At 34.9% G+C, this 21,224-nt stretch overlaps 1 protein-coding gene across 1 annotated transcript; it reads left to right on the top strand.

Annotated features, from left to right (window-relative positions):
- Positions 1-1,115: 1,115 nt before the first annotated feature.
- On the top strand, positions 1,116-20,755 carry LOC111464403 (small subunit processome component 20 homolog). Its single transcript, XM_023108601.1, has 31 exons — positions 1,116-1,362; positions 1,835-1,957; positions 2,574-2,731; positions 3,957-4,001; positions 4,302-4,380; positions 4,469-4,542; positions 5,035-5,141; positions 6,443-6,625; positions 6,981-7,184; positions 7,283-7,496; positions 7,592-7,666; positions 7,751-8,073; positions 8,431-8,623; positions 8,739-8,991; positions 9,071-9,398; positions 9,677-9,857; positions 9,973-10,113; positions 10,273-10,534; positions 10,947-11,393; positions 11,849-12,312; positions 12,884-13,020; positions 13,131-13,312; positions 13,423-13,812; positions 14,284-14,409; positions 14,794-14,859; positions 14,947-16,709; positions 16,795-17,074; positions 17,686-17,919; positions 19,119-19,634; positions 19,722-19,854; positions 20,102-20,755. Exons 1-31 carry the CDS (start codon positions 1,294-1,296, stop codon positions 20,356-20,358), a joined length of 8,007 nt encoding a protein of 2,668 aa, XP_022964369.1. The 5' UTR covers positions 1,116-1,293; the 3' UTR covers positions 20,359-20,755.
- The last annotated feature ends 469 nt before the right edge of the window (positions 20,756-21,224 follow it).

Genomic DNA, 21,224 nt, shown 5'->3' with positions numbered 1-21,224 from the left:
TTATTTATTTATTATAAAGCTGATGTGAAAATAATTTGTTATAAATTAAACATGAAAATAAATTTTTTTTAAAACATTGATTTTTACAACATTTTTATCGTAAAATTTACTTTAATAATGTAATGTTTGAAAATTAAAAAATATATATATATTGTTAGAAATACCAACAATGATCGAAAAAAAAGTATTATATGCCATTATTCGGATGATTTTATATATAAAAAAATGGGAATAATGCGAGAAAAAAAAAGTGTAGTTTGTTCGATAGTGAAAGTCTCACGTCAGCTTTAGGGAATGATCATGGTTTATAATCAATGAATACTATTTTCATTCGAATGAGGCATTTTAGGCAAAACTGTGAGAGTTTATACTCGAAGTGGACAATTTCTTACCATTGTGGAGAGTCGTGTTCATCTAACATGATATTAAAGTCATGCCCTAAACTTAGTTGTGCCAATAGATTGGTAAATCCTCAAAGAGCCTCGATTAAGGGGAGGGGGAGGCGTACTTTGTTCGAGAGGAGGTGTTGGATGATGAAAGTAATTTAGTCTAATAAGAAGAATTATTTTTTTGTTATGTGAGATCCCACATCGTTAGAACAACGAAACATTTTTCATAAGGGCGTGGAAACCTCTCTTCAGCACACGCGTTTTAAAAATAATGAGATGAACAACGATACGTAACGAGCAAAAACGGACAATATTTGTTAGCGGTAGGCTTGAAGCTGTTACAAATGGTATAAGAGCCGAACATTAGATAATGAGCGAGGACGTTGGGCCCCAAAGAGATGAATTGTAAAATCTCACATCGGTCTGATAGGGGTCTGATAGGGAAATGGTAATTTAGTGCAAAATAATTTTTATTTTTAATATAACATATGTCGTTGCAAAATAATGTAAACTCAAATTTTCATTTTTGGATGTTTTTCCAAAACGGACCTTAAATTCCTTTTTTTAAAAATGGGCCTTAAATTTTTTTAATGGGCCTAGGTCGGTATAACCTTATTGATGGGCCGAAGTCCAAATTTAGAAGGCCCAAGCCCAATCTGGAAACCACAGGAAGTCCTAAAGAGCAAAGTTATAAGAACAAATTCTCACCGCCTCGCGGTTCTTAAACCTCTCGACGGCCGAGAGGAACTGCCGCGCCAAGAAGAACCAGAAGCTGAAGAAAGCCAGAGCTCTATTACACTGCCGAATTCAACTCTTTCTTCTTTCTAATTGTATTTTTCTGTCTAGGTTTTTTTTGATTTTAAGCTCCTGAAGTTTTGATAAGCTCGAAGAGTTTGATCTTCCCATGGCGACGGCTTCTCACGCAGTAGCTGTCAAGTCCCTCAATAAGTCCCCTGGTCGCCGGCGTTTTGTTGTAAGCATTCTCTTCGCTGTATATCTTCAGGACTATTGTATTTATGTTTTGTGTTGATAATTTACTGGTGCTTAAGTTTCGCTGCCATGAAACCACTACAGTTAAGTGAATGGTTTTTTGTTCATGTCTTACTGATGCTTTCCTACTGATATCTAGTAGAATCTAGTGTGTTTCTTGTGGGATAATTATTCTGGCGGGAGCTTTTGTTTTTCCGTTGAACTTTATGAATGTGCACGTTTGTCTACCGGCTAAGCGGAGTTTTCTTGGTTCAGTTATCTCTGTTCTTCTATCAGGATGCTGGTTTTTAAACCATACTTACTAGGTTTAGACTATTTTTTTTAGAAAATAAGCAAGTTGGTGGTCGTTATCCAATTTTTCTTTTTTCTACGAGTCTCCCTTTCTCTAAATAGTTTATGATAATTATTTTTGTAAACAGATTTTAGTTTCATATTTTCTTTGTTATGCTCTACAGTTCCAGACATTCTCTCAGAGATTACAAGAAATTGACATCGATGTATACAGAAGCCTCGATAAAGTAAAGTCCGAGCCATCCGAGGGATCCTCCTTTTTCCGGGACTGTCTTATGGAATGGAGGGTATGCTTTATTAACTTTCTTTTCGGAGGATGGTGGTTTCCTTTTTTGCCCCTCTTAGTTGCTAATATTTTTATGATGTATGTCTAATATGGTTTGGTATGAACTCATTACTCGGTTGTCATTTTATTACAACGTGCGCGCTTTGGTTGATGAAATAGCTATACTCTTCATTTATGATCAAAAGCATCCCGTTTTCCTTCCCCTAAAAAATAAGTAATGATATCAACTACTTGGATTTAAATGAACACAAGATTAACCCATTAGAGCTATTAATTTGAGCAGGAAAGGTGACCTTAAATTTTGATTTTTCTCTTTCCTCCGAGTTAGTTTATTGAGAAGGAATAGGATAAATCAGGAGAGATTAGAAAGATCAAGTATCACTGCATATGTAATGCCTATAGATTGTTGTTCATGGTATTGTTCAATAAAAGTTCTGGATGAAGCTGGCTTTTGATGTTAATTCTCTGCAAATGTGGGTGTTTCATGCATTATTTTTTGTTAGGGACTCAATTTAGCGAAGCAAAAAGTTTTGTGCGGTTATTTAGCCTTCTCATCTGCTATAAATTTTATTATCTTTTTTCCTTAAAGAATCTTGCCATTCTCTTCTCCAATACAGGAATTAAATACCGCAGAGGATTTTATTTCTTGTTACGAAGAAATCATTCCTCTGGCACAAACATTACCTCTGGTGATACTGCACAAGGAGTCCATATTTTCAAATCTTCTTTCTAGAGTACATATAAAAGGGAGGCTATCTCTGGAGCCTATATTGAGGTGTGCCAAGCTTATTTTTTAAACATCCTCGTCTTGCATCTTTTCTGTTTATGTTTGTAACTTGTATTTTAGTTTCTGTGATGAGTACCATGCAGTTGTGGACTTATATGCTCAGAGTTATTGTCCAATCTCCATACCATATCATTTGTTAATATAATATGTACATCAAATTTTTCAAAACTCTTCAACAATGTTGCTTACCAAGCTATATTTTGGTGTAAACTGTTTAATATTTTTACTTCCTGTAGTTATACCTCCCTCATTGTAACTTGGGGAGGTCTTTTGTAAACATAATGAATATTATATCCCTTTTGTAAATCTAAATTATCAATGAAATTGTCTCTTATTAAAAAAAAAAAAAAAATTCTTAGTAAGGATGCAGCACCAATCCTCAGCCTACCGTCTAAAAACCCTTGGAAACACTCTTGTAAAAATGATAGCAGAACTTGTAGGTCTTTCACTATAGTCCTTGCAGGTCAATGATTTGCAGGGCAGTGAGATATGTAGGTTCTTTTCATGGAAACATAAAGTATTTTCAAAGCACCAGGCCACCTCAAAGCAACACGCCCCTTCGTCGCTTTGAGGCGAAACAAATAAATGCATAAATAAATAGTATATATAGAGTCACATAAATGTCAAATCCTTAAAGACTTAGAAACATCAAAATGTCAAAGAGTTAAACAAAACTCAAGTTCCTCCTCTCCCTCTAAGTCTAAGGCCTCCTTGAAGTTATTAAGAATGAACAAAAAATAAAAGTAAAACATCAATTGTCAAAATTATCCTCCTCTCCCTCTAGGTCTAAGGCCTCATCTAGTGGGAATATTGACAATATCTCAAATTGACATTTATTTCACCTCATCATAAAAGAAAAAAAGCATCTAAGGCCTTGTCAAAGATAAAAGAAAAAAGCATTGATTGTCAATTTTTCTTTGACAACCAAATTGACATTTATTTCACTTCAAAGCGTGCTTCCTTTTGGAACCTGATCTCATAAGAGGTTAAAAAACGTTTGTCAAGTTGGGAGAGTGCTTTCTTTCCCAAGAGTGGAGTTTAACGCTTATCCAATTGTGTGGGGGGGGGAGTCCCAGTTTTTTTCTGAAATTTTCTCACAATTTCGAATATTGTTTCTTATGCTACTTCTTGTGAGGTATGTATCTCAGTTATCTTTTATGGATTGGGTTTGAAATTGTGATTTTTTTTTTTTTTTTTTTTTTTTAAATTTCAGGTTGATTGCAGCTTTAACGAGAGATCTGTTGGAGGATTTTTTGCCGTTAGTTCCTTCTCCCTTGGACTGAAATATCTTGTTTGTACTTTTGTGCTTTATCACTTATTTCTTCTCCCTTGGGGGTTCCGTAAGTTTGAACGGCATTTTTTTGTCAGTCGCTTAATTTTATTTTCTTGTTTTTCCTGTGCCAATTTCTTTTTCCAAGATTTGTGGACAATAGTGTTTGATTGTTCATTCACAACCATATAAATTACCATCTGCAACAGTTTAAACAATATGTAACGAAGCTACTTTTTATTCCTTCTACTTATTTTATGTCTTATGCTATCAATCATTATGTGACAGATTCCTGTCTCCATTAACTGATGCATTAGTGTCTCTCCTAGAAGGTGGTGCAGCAAGGGAGCCAGAAATTGTTGAGCAGGTTTGTCTACATTATGCCTTCTATTTTGACATATCAAGTCATTGATACCATACTAATTTATTCCAAAGCTGGATCATGTTTCTTGCAGATTTTTACATCTTGGTCATATATTATGATGCACTTGCAAAAATATCTTACGCGAAATCTTGTCCATTTGCTAAAGTAAGTCTTCCTCTTTTTGCTTATTATTATTATGTCGTGGTGAAGAAGAGAATGTATCTGTATATTTTTGAAGGCCCCACATCTATACCAAGCTTGCATGATTTTTTAAAAAATCAGTTTCTTGTATAAGTTTCCGCTTGTTGGGCCGTTGGTCTAGAAAGGCCTATTTCTGTGATGGTGGTTTTGGGGTGGGGGCTTAATTCGATGCAAAGTTTACATGGGAGGGTAGAATAAACAATAGAGGTAGCGTTGATAGAAAATCATGAGCTTAGTCAGAATCACTAGTGAAAGAAAGAAAGATTAGTGATAAGGTGAAAAGCAGTCACTAGGGAACTTTTATGTTTATGCGGTTTAGGAATCTTATCCCAATATTCTTTGAAGATGAGTTGAAAGCAAAGCTCGTGTACATGTTTTCAATTGATTATTTATTGAAATCATGCATATTTGCTTAATGTATGTATGTGCTCATGCATGTTTATTTTAATTTTTAAGGGTTACTGTGCCATTAAGACATTACCCCAAAGAGTACATTCAAGATTTCATGGCTGAGGCGACATCATTTTTGCTGCGGAATGCACCAGTTGATCAGCTAAAAAATGGTAGGACTTCTCAATATTAAGCTTTTTGGACATTATTTTACAGATCTTCCTATTTTTTCTGCTTGGTAGTACACTTAATTAATTGTTTACCAATTAAAAGAAGAATGAAGATAAATTGAATCTCTCAACTTCATTTGTTTTGTATTTATTTATATACATAATTGGGGGGCCTAATATGTCGTCATCTGTACTGATTGGTACACGTCTTTCAACTTCAGTGGGTGTAAATATATATACAATTACTAGATAAACTCTAACATCTATTGTTTCCTTTGTATGCTTGTTAGCCTGTATTCGTGATAAAGTTGTCACGGCTACCTATCTCTTCTCTAATTTGCTCACCTACTTAAATTCCTCATATAGGCTAATGTCACAAGGCTTTCCCTCGTAACACTATATATATTGAAAAATGATGAATGATTTTATTGTGAAAAGAAGTGGGAGTATCTCGCATCTATCATTTGGTCAATTGGAAAGGATGTTTCAACCACAAGAATCTGGAGATTCAGTCTTAGCCATATGAAAATGTGTTTTAGTTTGTCTCCTTTTGAAGGGCTGTTTTTTTATACGCATTCTTTCATTTTTCTTTCTCAATGAAGTATTTTTTCTCATGAAAATGAAATTTAATCTCTTATTGACAAGTGACTTCAGAGAATTGCTCGAGAATTTCTCCTTGTGATATTCTCTAGGAGCATCCACAGTGTTTTAAAATACATTTCTTCACTTCTGTCATTTTCAAGTAGTTCAAAGATTTTTATTGAGATGATGTATTAAGACTGCATCATTAAGTTTGCGAGATGTTGTAATTTAATATCCAGATGGTGGCTAACTTTTGATTTTTCTGAAGATAAAAAAGAAAATTTATTTTACTTAATGAAGTTATTCAAAATTCGCTGTTCAATATTCCATGAGGCTTACCAGCTTGCTCTCAATATACCCCACTTTACAATTGAAAAATGTGTTTCATTCCTAGTCATCCATGAAAATAATCCACCCTTCTGTTCTTAAAAGTTAGTGTCACTTGTCAGAGAAAGTAATGACTTGGACCTAGTTTCCTTTTACACTTGCTGTCAGAATAGCTGTTCCTTCTACTGTTGATGTCTATGTTTTCGAGTTAAGGAAGGGGAAGTGCTTGAGATGTTGTACAGGAACCCCTAATTGATGAAAATGTTGGATTCAGTATATTAAAGTGTCCTGGCTAACTGTCCTGAAAATTCCTCACACACACACTTGTTGATCTATAAAGCTATATAACTTCCTTATCAACATCTTTAACGTTTGTCACCTTTTAATTCATGCAGGAATTAAACAGATAATATTGGAAGTTGTTAAAAAACCTTTAGCAACTAGAGAATATGGTGCTAGTGCTCTGCTATTTCACACAATGAGAGGAACCTCATCAAGGTTTCATTCAAGAGCAGAGCTGGTGTTTCGCTTTTTGATCAGTGGTCCAACATTTGAAAGTGGCCTAGACTCTAGCCAAGGTGAATTTCTTTCTATGGAACATACTAGTTCCATATGTTGCTAAATGTTTTGTCAATTCTTTAAACCCAGCTCGAAGTGTATTTGTTACTTAAGGGTGGCACTCTGACAGCCTGCTTTGATGTGCTGGCTCAATGCACCTGAACTTCTCTTATTAAAATGCCATATAATCTGTACTTTGAAAAAGAGAGAGATAAAAATGATATGTCCCATCCTTGTTCCATTAGTAAATACTGTTGGGTGATTTAATGAGTCAATTATAATCATTACTTTGAGTACTGGCCGTAACTTTCTGTCTTCCGAGCAGTTTACTGCAAGTTATTTTCCTCTTATTTTTTGTGTGTATCTCTATTCCAGGTTCAGACGCTATTCTAGAAGTGATCAAGTGTGTGTGTCAGAGATTATGTGAAGAAATGGAACCCAAGGAATTGGATATGATATGGAAATGCTTGATTGAAGAAATAATGGATGCCATTACAAATGGTTACGTGCTTCGAATAAATCAACTTTTGATGCTGCTTACTTCAGCAGTTCAGAATGTGAATTGGAAACAAATTTCTGGTTAGATATCTGAAATACTCCTTCCAATTTTCAAGCGTTGGCCATTTTTGTAAAATTCTATTGTTTTACTAAAGCTACTAAGTTTATATGTTTCACAGATTACAAACCGATGCTTGAGCTTGTAGATTTACACATGATGAAATTTATCACAACTACAAGCCTTACAATGGAAGATGGCTTATCCAAAATCATAGATTCGATTCTGCAATTAATGTTGGTTATTCTTGATGGTCTTCTAAGTTCTGAGGACTCTCTATCTATTTCTAATTGTTCGTTGCACTGGGCTCCAATATTTCAATTAAATAGCAGTTGGTATGAGCAACTTAGCCTTCATGAAATGACACTTGGTATGTGTTACCTTTTATATTTTTTAACCTTAGTAACATATTTGAGGTCTTTGTTTCTAGTTTATTGACTTTTGTACGAGAAGTAATGGGGAAGGACACTAGTGTACTATGTGCATTCAGAACTAACATCTTAAGGTATGTATCAATTTTTTTTTTTTTTTTGATATTCTATTGCATAATTAATTGAGATATCTAATGGGGCTACTACTGCATTTTCAGAACAATGAATGAATTGTTAGAATCTTTCCGTGAAGAGGTTGTCTATCTTCTTCTTTCCTTCTGCGAGAGATTACCAACAAAAGTGTTATGTACATCCGAAGAGGAGGTTCCAAGGATTTTGAACTTTTTCCAAAAGATTCTTGGTCATTGGATTAAAGAGATAGCTGATTTCATGCAAGGCAGTTCTAATGATATTGATGAATCTGAGTTGGCTATTTTTTGGGGTGTTATTCGTTGTTGTCCATATATTCTAAACTTTCAAGCCAATTCATCCTTACTAGTGGACTTGATTGACGCACTTGATCGGCTTTGTACAGTTGAAGGTACAGTTCAATCATTTTGTCTCAAATTAGTTTCCATCTTATTTCTTTTAGGTCAGTGATACAAGTTTGATGGGTGTATAAGATTTTTTTTTTTTTCTAAACAATAAACTCATAACAAATACCTATTTCTCTTATACAACAACTGGGAAAGTGCTTCTTCTGGTTGCAGACCTGAAGGGCTTTGATGTTTAGTTTATTTTTTACATATGCATACATAAATTATATATATAAAATATTGCTATGCTTATTTTTATTGCTTTAGTTGAGGCCGATACTTTCTTTGTGCTTTGTTTTTTTTTTTCCCCTTTTCTATGGGGAGGTTCTTAATTACAGTTGGTTTTTGTCGTGATCTTTTAGGTAACATATTTGGTGTTCCTAAAGAAAATTGGGAAAGCTTAATTGGTGCGACTATAGGTTCTTACCTTAAGTTGCTTTCCCATGAGAAGGCTGGGCTTGAAGAATCAAAAAGGCTTGTGTACCTTGCAAAAAGATATAGCTCATGTTCACAAGTTTTGGTAGCTGTAGCTGATTATTTGGAATTTATTCATGGGTAGGTTGAATTTGCGTTCTAGACCTTTTTTTTTTCCTTATATTTTCTAATAATTATTTCATCGCTAAATTGATTGTTGAAAGCATGTAGCATCCCTTAACCATGTCAATTGTAGGCCAGCATTGGAAGTTGACGTTAGCAAAAGAATTTATTCAGAAGAGTTTCAAGCAGATAAAGTTGAGGATGCAGTACAAGTGTTTGCAGATAATCTGCGTCACCCAGATAAGGTTGTTCGTATGTCTACTCTCAGAATCTTGTGTCACTATGAGCCTTTGCGGTCTGGAATCCTTATAAAGGACCCTGCAACTGATAACGAGATGGAAACTGAAAATTTGGAATCATGCTCCGATGATTCGGTTGGCAGTGAGGTAAGTTTGTTCATGGTCCTTTATTTTCCTGTTTGACTTTGTGCTTTAGAGCTTTGGGTTCACTCTCTAATTGTGTCAGGTTCTTCGGCTGCTCCTTTCTATTGAATCGACTCCTACTTCAATATCTACGAGCAGAAAGATTATATTATTAATCTCTAGAGTTCAGATGGTCTTGTTGTCTGAAAAGATTCCTGAGGCTTACTTATTGGTTGCTTTGAATGGTATTATTGGCATTTTCCAAAACCGCTTTAGCTATATTTGGGATCAAGCATCTGAATGTCTTGCATCTTTAATCAGAAGACACTCAAGAGTTGTGTGGGATAAATTAATCTGTTATTTTCAGCAGTGGTTATTTCTACTTGATCAACCGGACAGAGAAACCGTTGAATCATCTGATGAACTACATGGTATGCTCTCGTCTGCCATTATGATTTTTTAGGTTCATATTTCATTTAAAATAATCTTTCTTCTGATGCTTCGTTTTGGTTAGTTGCAATTTTAGAATGCACAGTTAAGTTCCTCGTTTCAGTGGAGTTTGTCATTTTATGAACAGAAAGTTATTTTTTTCACATGTAAGATAATTGCTTTGTGATACATGTTTCTGTGCAATAAAGATCGGCCTATACTTGCTTTGTTAGGTGTTTGTATTAATTTTTTGAAATTCTTCACAATTTGTATCTTTCAGATCTAGTCAGATGTTTCCGCTCATTTGTTGTTCCTTCACCAGACAGTACACCACTCTATACTCTGCTATCCTTGGTGCTCCAATCATTACAAAAAAATTCGACTATTGTTGAATCTCAGTCTCGTCAGATTTTGCCTCTGTTCTTCACATTTTTAGGCTACAACACTGATAATGTGGAAAGGTGTGATTTATCATTGGATTCATATCTCATAATTTATTTTTGCAGGCGCAATGTTTATAATGCTCTTGCAATTTTCTTATTTACAATATTTTTTGCTTGTCTGTTGAAATTACAGTGTGTATTCATTCAAACAATATACATGTAAAAGCAAGGAGTGGAAATGTGTGCTCAAGGATTGGTTAAACTTGCTGAGAAATACCCGTAACCTGAAGTCATTTTACAAGAGTGATTTTCTTAAAGAAGTTTTGGAGCAAAGGTCAGTGTTTTATTTAATGAAACACTGTTCTGTTCTATTTAATGTCAACGTTTAATAATGAATTATCTTTTTGCTAATATATATTTCTTCCATAAAGGAGACTGCTGGTTCTTTTTTCTAATGATTCTGCGTATACCTGCTTTGGTTGAATCTTTCTAGGCTTTTGGATGATAATGATGCTGAAATACAAAGCAAGGTCCTTGATTGCCTCTTAATCTGGAAAGATGACTTTTTGATTCCATATGAACATCACCTAAAAAACTTGATCTCCCCCAAGACTTTGAGAGAAGAACTTACAAGGTGGAGCTTGTCAAAAGAAAAAAATCAAATTGATGATCGGCATAGACCTAATCTCTTACCTGTAGTTACTCGCTTATTGATGCCAAAAGTCAGAAAATTGAAGGTTCTTGGTTCCCGCAAGGTAAATTCTTTATCAGGTAGTATATATGGTTTATGATGAAGTGTGCTGATGCTCCATATAACATCTTTGTTATTCCTGAACTTCGTCAGTATTTGTTACTGTTATAGTAGAACATGCACGTATGGGTTATTGATGTTGGCTGATTGCTAATCAGTATGCCACATTTGATCATACTCGAGTGATGCTATTTTTTGTTGCTGAAGCATTTGACTTGCATGCATAGGTTGTTTGGTTTAATTGATTGACGAGTTTAACATATTTGGTTAATTTTGAACGTTCTAAGGGTTTTTAGTTTGTGTGTTGTCAAGAAGGATGGCCTGTCTTCAATTTGATAGTATGGGTGGCTTATTCTTATATATTATGGAATCAAAATCACAAAAAAATACTGAGTTTGATATTTCTTTTATGCCAGCAAGCCAGTGTAAATCTTCGAAAAGCTGTCCTTCAGTTCTTTGCACAACTTGATACCACAGAGCTTCCTCTTTTTTTTGCTCTGCTATTGAAGCCCTTGAACATTATTCCAAAGGAGGCTGATGCTAGTGCTTACTCACGCCCAGTTTCAATGAATACTTCAGCAACTAACATCTTGAAATACTTCTCAGCAGAAAGTATAGTAGCATTGTCATGGAAGAAGAAATTTGGTTTTATGCATGTTATTGAAGAAGTTCTTGCAGTTTTTGATGAAATGCTTGTTAGTCCATTTCTCAATATGATATTGGGTTGTGTTGTCCGAGTATTGGGAAGTTGCACATCAAGTCTTCACGCGGCAAGGAAAAATGAAGAGTCTTTAGTTGAAAATGAAAAGATGTGTGACAAGAATTCACTTGAGATCAACAAAGAAACCGCATCCCCTGGCCTGGTAATGCTTCCATCCAGATAAGCCGTTTCTTTAATATCAACTTCCAGTAAACTTCTTGAGGCTCCTGTAAATTTCCTGAGGATCTTTTTTTTTTCTCCATAAAAGTGACTGCCTTTTTATGGGAGTATTTCTGTGTTTTTGTCATACTGTCTCCCCTTCTTTACCCAGTTTTGAATTGAGGATAATGTTAAAACCAGCTCTACTTGGTACCAGCTATCTGATGAATGTGTAATTAGATTCCAGTCTAAATATATTTTTTTACTAGGTTCTCATTTACCTAATAGTCACGGTCGTTAAGTTTCGAGGTCCACTTGTTACTGGTTCTTTTCCTTAATGCTAAATGCTATAGCTTTTCCTAATCCATTGATTTTCTCATATCTTTACTGATTACATCAGATTACTAATTATGGAACTCGAAGCTCTAGATACTAATGATGCTTTTTTCTCCTAAGCAGACCAGTACAGCCGTGAAGCAGTATAAAGATTTAAGGTCTTTGTGTCTCAAAGTCATTTCTTTCGTTCTCTACAAATACGAGGATTACGATTTTGAAATTGAGTTCTGGGGCCTATTTTTTATGTCTGTGAAATCTTCAATCGAAAGTTTCAAGCATGAGGGCTCAAGTAGTGAAAAGCCAAGTTCACTTTTCTCTTGCTTTCTTGCCATGAGTAGAAGCCACAAACTTATGCCACTATTGTCTAGGGAGAGGAATCTTGTTCCTGATATTTTTTCAATCCTCACCATCTCAACAGCATCTCAATCCATCATATCGTTTGTTCTTCAGTTTATTGAAAACCTATTGACATATGATGGTGAGTTGGATGACAATGACAGTACTGTCAGAAGCGTTCTACTTCCAAATCTTGATTCACTCGTTCAAAACTTGCATGTTCTTTTCCAAAGTGGTGATGCTAAAAAGAGGTATGTGTTTTTATCCATGATGATGTGCATTATTGTTTTCACTGTTAAGATTATCTACCATGCTAAACACCAGCCATCATTTTAATAATTTGTCTACTTTTACTTTTTGGGTTAGAAGATGGTGTCGGCTGGGTACAATAATTTAACAATTTAACATGTAATACCCTATTCTGTAAATTGTTAATAGATGTGCAATCCACGTGATTCTGTTGTTTATTGCATAATAGATGTCCTAATGTTCGGTTCATTTATGTATATACTTTAGTTCCAAATGTTTGGTTCATTTTTGTAATTATGGCTAAATATCTATTTCAACATTAGGACTAAATATATACTTAAGTTCCCAACGTTTGGGTCATTTATGTATTATCTTTTGTACCTTGTATTTATTTTAATGTTTTGTATAGTGTAGAAAATTACTTCTGTTTTCCAATTATAAAAATTATTTTTTGTAATTATGAACAATATTTTAAAAGGCATTTGATTCTTACACCTTGGGGTTTGCCTTGAGGGGAGTCTCTAAGGATTGCAAATGGATTATTTTATAATCATTCCCTTGTCATCATGTCAGGAAATTGGTAGAACACCTCAATGGACCAATGATAAGAATTTTCAAATTACTCTCGAAGCTTGTAAGGGATCCACTGCATGCTAAGATGTTTGTTGAAATCTTACTCCCATACTTAACTCAGAGTAGACATACTTCTGGTGAGAATATTTTCCTTTTTGTTTTTAGTTGGAAAATACTGTAAGAATTGACTCAAAAAATTAGAATTGGAGTTTTTTTTAACGATTTCAAGCCCCTACTTTCCTTGCAGGATCTCATGCCGATACTCTGCAAGTAATTCAGAATGTGGTTCCCATACTAGGGAGCGAGAGTACAACAAAAATCTTGAAAGCAGTTTCTCCGTTACTGATTTCAGTTGAGCAAGATTTGCGTTTGCTTATATGTGATCTTATCCATGCTCTTGCAGAAGTTGATTCTTCCATCCTCTGTGTGGTAAAGTTCTTCTAGATGCATTCGAGTTCTTTCTGTTGATACTATTTTGGTTTGTTATCTCTTAGAACGATAATGTTGTAATTATTCTATCTACTTTTCATATTCTGTAGGCTCAAATCATCCGTGGTTTGAATGCAACCTCTGCTATGGACATTGGTGGCCTTGATTTTGACACGATTGTCAATAGTTATGAAAAAATTAATGTGGATTTCTTCTGTTCTACCTCAGTGGAACACGCTTTAGTTGTTCTATCACAGTGCGTGCATGATATGTCGTCAGAAGAACTAATTCTAAGACATAGTGCTTATAGGTCTTTGCTCTCTTTTGTTGAATTTTCTTCTTCAATTCTTGGTCAAGGAGGGATGGGTCACCATGAATCAATTGATAATACGACATTACCCGACAATAGCTGGTTGAAAGTAAACATCATGCAGATAACAAACAAATTCATTTTGAAGCATATGGGGCAAGCAATGAACAGAGAGACCTCTATTAAAAAGGTAGGGAGTTATATTTTATTCTACTTACGGCCCTGAAGTAATTTGTTCAATCCAAAACTTCACATTTTTTGTTCATTCATGAAAGATGTAAATACAAAGCTGATACATTGTGGAATAACATGTTTGTTAAACTTTGGTTTATGTTCTTTATATTTTACAACAAGAACAATTCATTATTAACCTTGTATCGAAGGATAGCGAAGGGATTATTTTAGTTAATATCACGTGGATGTTGTACATTGGAACAAGGAAAAGAAAATGGAAGAAAAAGAATAGATTGCATATAAGTCCACCCTCTTTTCTTCCATATTTTTCTTCCTCTCTATTTTAAGCATGGATAGATGGTTTGGGGATCTCTACTTACAGCTTCTTAAATATGTAGCATTCATTGTCTTAGAAGTACAATGTTATCAATTATCGTTTACATTTTCCACTCTGATCTTCTTTTATGAATTGTCTGTCTGGTTACAGGAGTGGATGAATTTATTGCGAGAAATGGTGTTGAAATTCCCTGATGTGGCTAATTTATGTTCGCTGAAGGCCTTATACAGTAAAGATGCTGAAGTTGATTTTTTCAGTAACATAACCCACTTGCAGGTGAATTTCTGCTTCATATATCGGTAAAATTTGTAGGAACAAAAAATTACCACTGTGCTTCGGAGTAGCATTACTTAACTTTCTTATAAGCCCGTCACCAAAATTTTCACTAATTTCATGATGGAAAAATATATTGCTTCTTCAAACATGTACGTGGTTTTTTTTCTAAATTAAAAGGGATGCATACAAATACTTATTTTGTGGATGAAACATAAATTTTTAAGGATATATTATTATGACTCCATTGACTCAAAAGTAATCTCTTTGAAATTGTTTTAATTGACAAATTCGATTTCCTATAAAAAAAAAATTATTTATAACTTCTCGTTGTGTTATTATCTCCATTTCACATTGATTTTTCAAGGAATGTCTGATATGTTGCAGAAACTTAGAAGAGCAAAGGCACTGATTCGCTTCAAAAATACTATCAGTACCGTCAACATTCCTGAGGTATTTTCTCTAGTCTTAATATTAATTTTACTATTAATCTATTGATTGGGAAGTTTCTTATCTTATCCTCACTTTAATTTCTCTAAGGTCATCACAAAGAATGTCTTTGTGCCGCTGTTCTTCAATATGCTGTTTGATTTACAAGAGGGAAAAACAGAGAATATTAGAGTTGCTTGTATAGAGGCAATTGCTTCAATTTCTGGTCAAATGGAATGGAAGTCATATTTTGCTCTGTTAAGAAGATGTTTTCGGGATCTCACTAAACGCCCAGATCAGAAAAAGGTTCTGTTGCGCTTGATATGTTCTATTTTGGACAACTTCCATTTTCAAGAGAATACTTCAGTAGTTGGGTCAACACGCTTGTGTGGCAGTACGGTTGTGACAAGCGATATGCAAGCATGCCTTAGTAAATATGTGTTCCCAAAGATACAAAAATTTATGAACTCTCAGTCAGAAAGGGTTGATATTTATGTTCATCTTGCTGCACTAAAGGTGTTAAAATTACTTCCAGAAGATGTTATGGATTCACAACTTTTGAGCATCATCCATCATATTGTTAACTTTTTGAAGAATCGTTTAGAAAGTGTCCGTGAAGAAGCTAGATCTGCATTGGCTGCTTGTTTGAAGGAACTTGGATCTGAATATTTGCAAGTTATAGTTAGGGTTTTGAGAGGATCTCTAAAGCGTGGATACGAGCTGCATGTGCTGGGGTATACACTCAATTTTATATTGACTAAGTTCTTTACTGCCCCAGCTTTTGGGAAGATGGATTATCTTTTGGACGATCTCATTTCTATTGTAGAGAAAGATATCCTTGGAGAGGTCTCCGAGGAAAAGGAGGTTGAAAAGTTGGCCTCAAAAATGAAAGAGACAAGGAAACAGAAGTCCTTTGAGACACTGAAATTGATAGCTCAAAGCGTAACATTTAAAAGCCACGCACTTAAGCTTCTTAGACCCGTTACTGATCATATGAAGAAGCATCTGACACCAAAAGTTAAAGCCAAATTGGAAAATATGCTAACAAACATAGCTGCTGGTTTTGAAAGCAATCCTTCTGTCAACCAAACTGATCTTTTAGTCTTCATCTATGGCCTCATTGAAGATGGAATAAAAGTTGAAAATGGACAGGGTGAAAGCACTTCGTTGCTTGATGCAAACAAACGTTCTAAAGATGTCTCCAGAGGAAAAAATTTGTCATGTCAGATAATACTTGCTAAGTCCCCCTGTTCACACCTTATTATGGTGTTTGCACTTAAGCTTCTGCATGGGTACATGAAGAAGATGCAACTTGGAAAAGAACACGTTCCGTTGCTATCAATGCTTGACCCTTTTATTTCCCTGTTAGGAAACTGCTTGACTTCTAGATACGAGGATGTTTTATCATTAACTCTTAGATGTCTCACTCCATTGCTGAGATTGCCTTTGCCATCTGTCAAATCCCAAGCTGATAAGATCAAGGGAGTAGTGTTAAATATTGCTCAGAGTTCAGTAGATCCATGCAATCCATTAGTAGAATCATGTTTGAGGTCATTAACTGTGCTTCTGCGAAATGAACAAGTTACACTTTCCACAGATCAGCTGCATTTAGTAATTCAATTTCCATTGTTTGTCGATATTCACAAGAATCCATCTTTTGTTGCCCTTTCACTTCTAAAGGCAATTGTTAGTTGCAAACTTGTTGTCCCTGAGATTTATGATCTTGCTATTCGGGTAGCTGAATTGATGGTGACAAGTCAAGTTGAACCAATACGGAAAAAATGCAGCAAAATCTTACTACAATTTCTGCTTGATTACCGTCTTTCAGAAAAGCGCTTGCAGCAACATTTAGATTTTTTGCTCTCCAATTTAAGGTGACGAATGAAATTAAGCTAATTTTCTTTTATATATTAATTTTGTGTTTGGTTCTGTCTTTAGAAGATTTTCCTATGATTGTAGGTATGAGCATTCAACGGGAAGAGAAGCTGTTTTGGAGATGCTTTTCACAATTGTCGTTAAATTTCCAAGAACTGTGGTGGATAGTATTTCTCAGACATTATTTGTTCATTTGGTGGCTTGCTTGGCTAATGATCAGGATAATAATGTTCGGTCTATGACTGGTGCTGTAATTAAGCGCCTAATAGGTTGCATAAGTTCTGGTCCTCTCCATTCTATACTTGATTACAGTCTATCTTGGTACTTGGGAGGAAAGCAGCAACTATGGAGTGCCGCAGCACAGGTGAATTTCTTAAATAGATGTTTTCTTTTGAGCAATTTCAAACTAAAATATATTTGGTTCACCTTTCATTCAACTTGCTAGATTTTCAATTTCTCAGTTAATATAAGGATATGTATTAAGCTTTGATGGGCAACGTGCTTAAATGATGCTATATTTACTAGTATACTCTTTTTAAGTAAAAAGTAATTGTTCTGCTACGAATGTAGATAATGATAAATGTCGATCCCCAATGTATATGTGAGTTGATGTTGATTGTTTGAGTTGCTTCCACATTTAATATTGAAGCTAATTAATTGGTACTCAGAGGTACTGGCACATTAAATTTTTTCTTAAAAAAAATCATTCTGAATCAGCAATTTCATATGCTCTTTTTTGTGCTAGTTCTTTTTATCTCTCTTTTGGTTATCTATTAGCCTCAGGCTTTAGCTTTGAGTTTCATTTAACTGATTAACTTTCTTGGTTTACCATCTCTTTCATTTGGAGATAAAAGAACAAGCGGAGGATAACGATATTACAATTTTTGTCGGTTGCCTTGTTGGTGGTTGGTCACTCATATAAATATAACTAAATTAATGGGAAGAAAGGATTTGACATTATTTTTTTGTACACAGGTCTTGGGATTATTAGTTGAAACTGTAAAAAAGGGTTTTGAAAGACATATAAGAACTGTGTTGCCAGTTGCCAGAGGCATTCTGCAGTCTGTTGTTGATGTTACTACGAATGATCAAATAGACATTTCTGCAGAAACAACCACTACATTTTGGAAGGAGGCATATTATTCGTTGGTGATGCTAGAGAAGATGATGCACCAATTCCCGGAGTTATTCTTTGATAAGGATTTTGAGGTATGTAGCTATCAATTCCTTCCCTTAACTATCTCTATGTTTCATTAGGATTCTATTGCATGGAGGCGCTTTTCCTGGTATGCTACAGACGCTGAACTACTGACAAACTTAGACAGTAGTGAAAATTTTATTGTGGGTCCGCTACATCCTTTTGGTTCCATTGTCTACAAAACCTAAAAAATACTAACGTAGGAGACCCTGGTTTTATAAGGAAAAGGTGCATTGGACCACTAAGCATGTTTTTATGAGCATTCATAGAATCATAACAAGGAGCTTGACTTTTCAGAGCAAATGTCTCTTTTTTGGGGTTGATCAGTGTTATCTGCTGGTATGTAGTTGAGTGCTTATTAGAGAAAAGAGTCCATGTACAACCCAAGCACAAACTAAACGTACATTATCTACTGCTGGTTCATAGCTCTTTTTTAGCCTTCTTGTGAAGAATCCACACGAGAGCATTAGTTGCTTTTGCAATTTACTTGAAATAATATCCTCACTAGTTTGACATACCATTATCAAATTTATATTTACATGTTTTTATGGGAGGTTCAGGTAGAACGTTGGTACCTTTTGTAGAATGCCAGATAAATGGACCCTTACTTTTTTAAAAAGCCTGCACTTACTCCAAGACCCAGACTCTTGAGGCATCAAGTGATTTTCATATTAAACTCCCTGGAAGATTTGAACATGCAACTTTTGGATAGGTGTTACTCTGAGACTGGGATTTAGCTAGTGGAACTGTGGATTCGTCTTTTGAAAGAACTTTCAACCTACATTTAATTATTACTGTATCTAATGCTTTTGTTTGGTGCATTATTAGATGGATGTTCAATTCATCTAGGCATATCGTGCTTGATTTTTTATGTTTGTCTTCGTTTGAGTCATTGGTGGACGAAACTTTTCTTCCGAGTTCTTTGCATTCTGATTGTTGTTGCTGGTTTCTGTTTATGAGTTCTTCAAAAGAAGGCCTCTATTTCTATTATGCCTATTTAGTTGTTTAATCACCTTGAGGGGCATAATAACAGCATCTGTTAAATCATAATATTGAAATGTAGTATTTGAACCTAGGAGCATATTAATTTTATTGAGTTATTCTCCCATATTCGGTCTCACGTTAACGTCTTTTACTGAATGTTTATTTGTAAACCATTAACGCAGTGGATGCTTTTAGCTAGATTGCTGATTCTTTATATTTCTCTCAGGATATATGGGAAATGATTAGTCATCTGCTTTTGTACCCACATATGTGGATACGTAGCATCTCAAATCGCTTGATAGCGTCATATTTCACTACTGTGATCGAGAATAGCAGAAGAAATTCTGAAAAATCGCTAGGAGATTATTCTCTTATGAAGCCAAGTAGACTCTTCTTAATTGCTACTTCCCTTTGCTGCCAGTTGAAGTCGGACCTCACAGATAAAGATGCTGATTTGATTGTCCAAAACCTTGTTTTTGCTATTTGTGGTTTGCATTCTGTGATTGGAAAAGTGGAGAGTACGAATTCATGTCCGTTCTGGTCTACGCTTGAACAACCCGAGCAAAGGCTTTTTCTCAAAGCATTCCAGTTGCTTGACTCAGGAAAAGGAAGAAGCATGCTTTTACCTCGAATGACTGGTGTATTCGACCAAGATGATGCTTGTCCCAATATCTGTTACCTTCTCGTCTCGAACTTGCTCAAGCAGATGGGGAAGGTTGCTCTTCAAACAGATACTATCCAGGTTATCTCCGAATGGTTTCAAGTTTAGTTAACAATTTATTTCCACCTACCTACGATTTCCATTAATCATGTGTCCTGTTTCATGCAGATGACTATCGTTTTCAATGTCTTCCGCAATATATCATCACAAATCGCTGTAGAAGATTGCGAACGATATGCTTTCGAAATTTTGCTGCCTTTATATAGAGTTCGTGAAGGGTTTTCCGGAAAGCTAATTACTGGTACAATTTCTTTCCTATGCAAACCTTTTCGTACCCCGTTTCTTTTTATCATCTTGTCCGTGTCAGCATGTCAATGTGTTGAGTAAAAATATACTGCGCCCATAACTATTGCAATTGTGCATCTAACCCATTGTTTATCCTTCATGAATAGCCATAGATTTCATTATTCATTATTCATCAAACTCCTTTGAGAACCTGATTGTTATTTACCAATGAATTTTTTCCATGTTCTTTTTTTTTTTTGTAGATTCAATGGTACAGTTGGCCCAAGAAGTTTGTGATAAAATACAGAATTGTTTGGGCATTCAGAAATTTGTACAGGTGTACAGCCAGATCAAGAAGCGTCTCAAGGTCAAAAGGGACAAGAGGAGGCAAGAAGAGAAGCGCATGGCGGTCGTTAATCCTATGCGAAACGCGAAAAGGAAACTACGAATTGCAGAAAAACAACGTGCCAGCAAGAGAAGGAAGATAGCAACGATGAGAATGTCGAGGCGGATGATGTAGATTAGATGTAGAAAGGTATCTATTATCATCACTAATACTAACAGGTATATTTCACCTCCCCGGTTACGTAAGATCTTGGGTCCTTGAGTTAGAAGGGGTATCAGAAGGATCAAAACCATACAAATTGACCTCCCAGACTACGATGATCCAATGTCTTCCCAGCACCGTCGAACGTACGAACTGCCAGCCACAGGTATCGTCCCAGCTTTGTTCATACAAGAACTGGCATGAGAGGATTAACTATTCGAGAGACGATTTGATTAACTAGGATTGTAGCCGTCGTAGTTTGGCCTGTGGTATTGGCAATTTTTGTTCATTTAGTGTATAAATTATTTAATTTTGTTAGGAATTTTGGCCTGTATGCTTCCTTGTCATATATATTTTTGTTACACTTAGAGCTTAGATGGCAAGAAATTGGAGAGATTGTCAACTTTTATATATATATAATACTAATTTCTTCCAAAAATAATGCAAATAACTCTCCCATTTCTAAAATTATTTTTAAAACTGATTATGGTTCTTAAAACTTTATTTGAATCATTAAATTTGTTTCATTTTGGTCTTCAAAAGTTTAACATTTTTTTTTGTTTGAACTTTAAAAATAAATTTAGTTTATTAGACTATTTATGAATTTCGGCACGCTAGAATATATAATATATGTATATATTAAAGTTTGATAAAAATAGAACCGTATTTAAGTTGAAATTATTCATATTGGTATTATTATCATAATCTTCGATAGTGTCTGGTTTTTGTTGTGGGATCTCATATAAGAGGACGGAAGTATAAATTCACATTATTATTATACGAGGAACGAAATATCTCACATCAATTAAATTAAGAAAAAAAAATTATTGATATAGTTA

Source organism: Cucurbita moschata, unplaced genomic scaffold, assembly GCF_002738365.1.
Source record: "Cucurbita moschata cultivar Rifu unplaced genomic scaffold, Cmos_1.0 Cmo_Scf00030, whole genome shotgun sequence".
Classification (NCBI taxonomy): Eukaryota; Viridiplantae; Streptophyta; class Magnoliopsida; order Cucurbitales; family Cucurbitaceae; genus Cucurbita; species Cucurbita moschata.
Note: the sequence above shows the minus strand (reverse complement) of the source record. Positions and strands in the feature narration are given on the sequence as shown.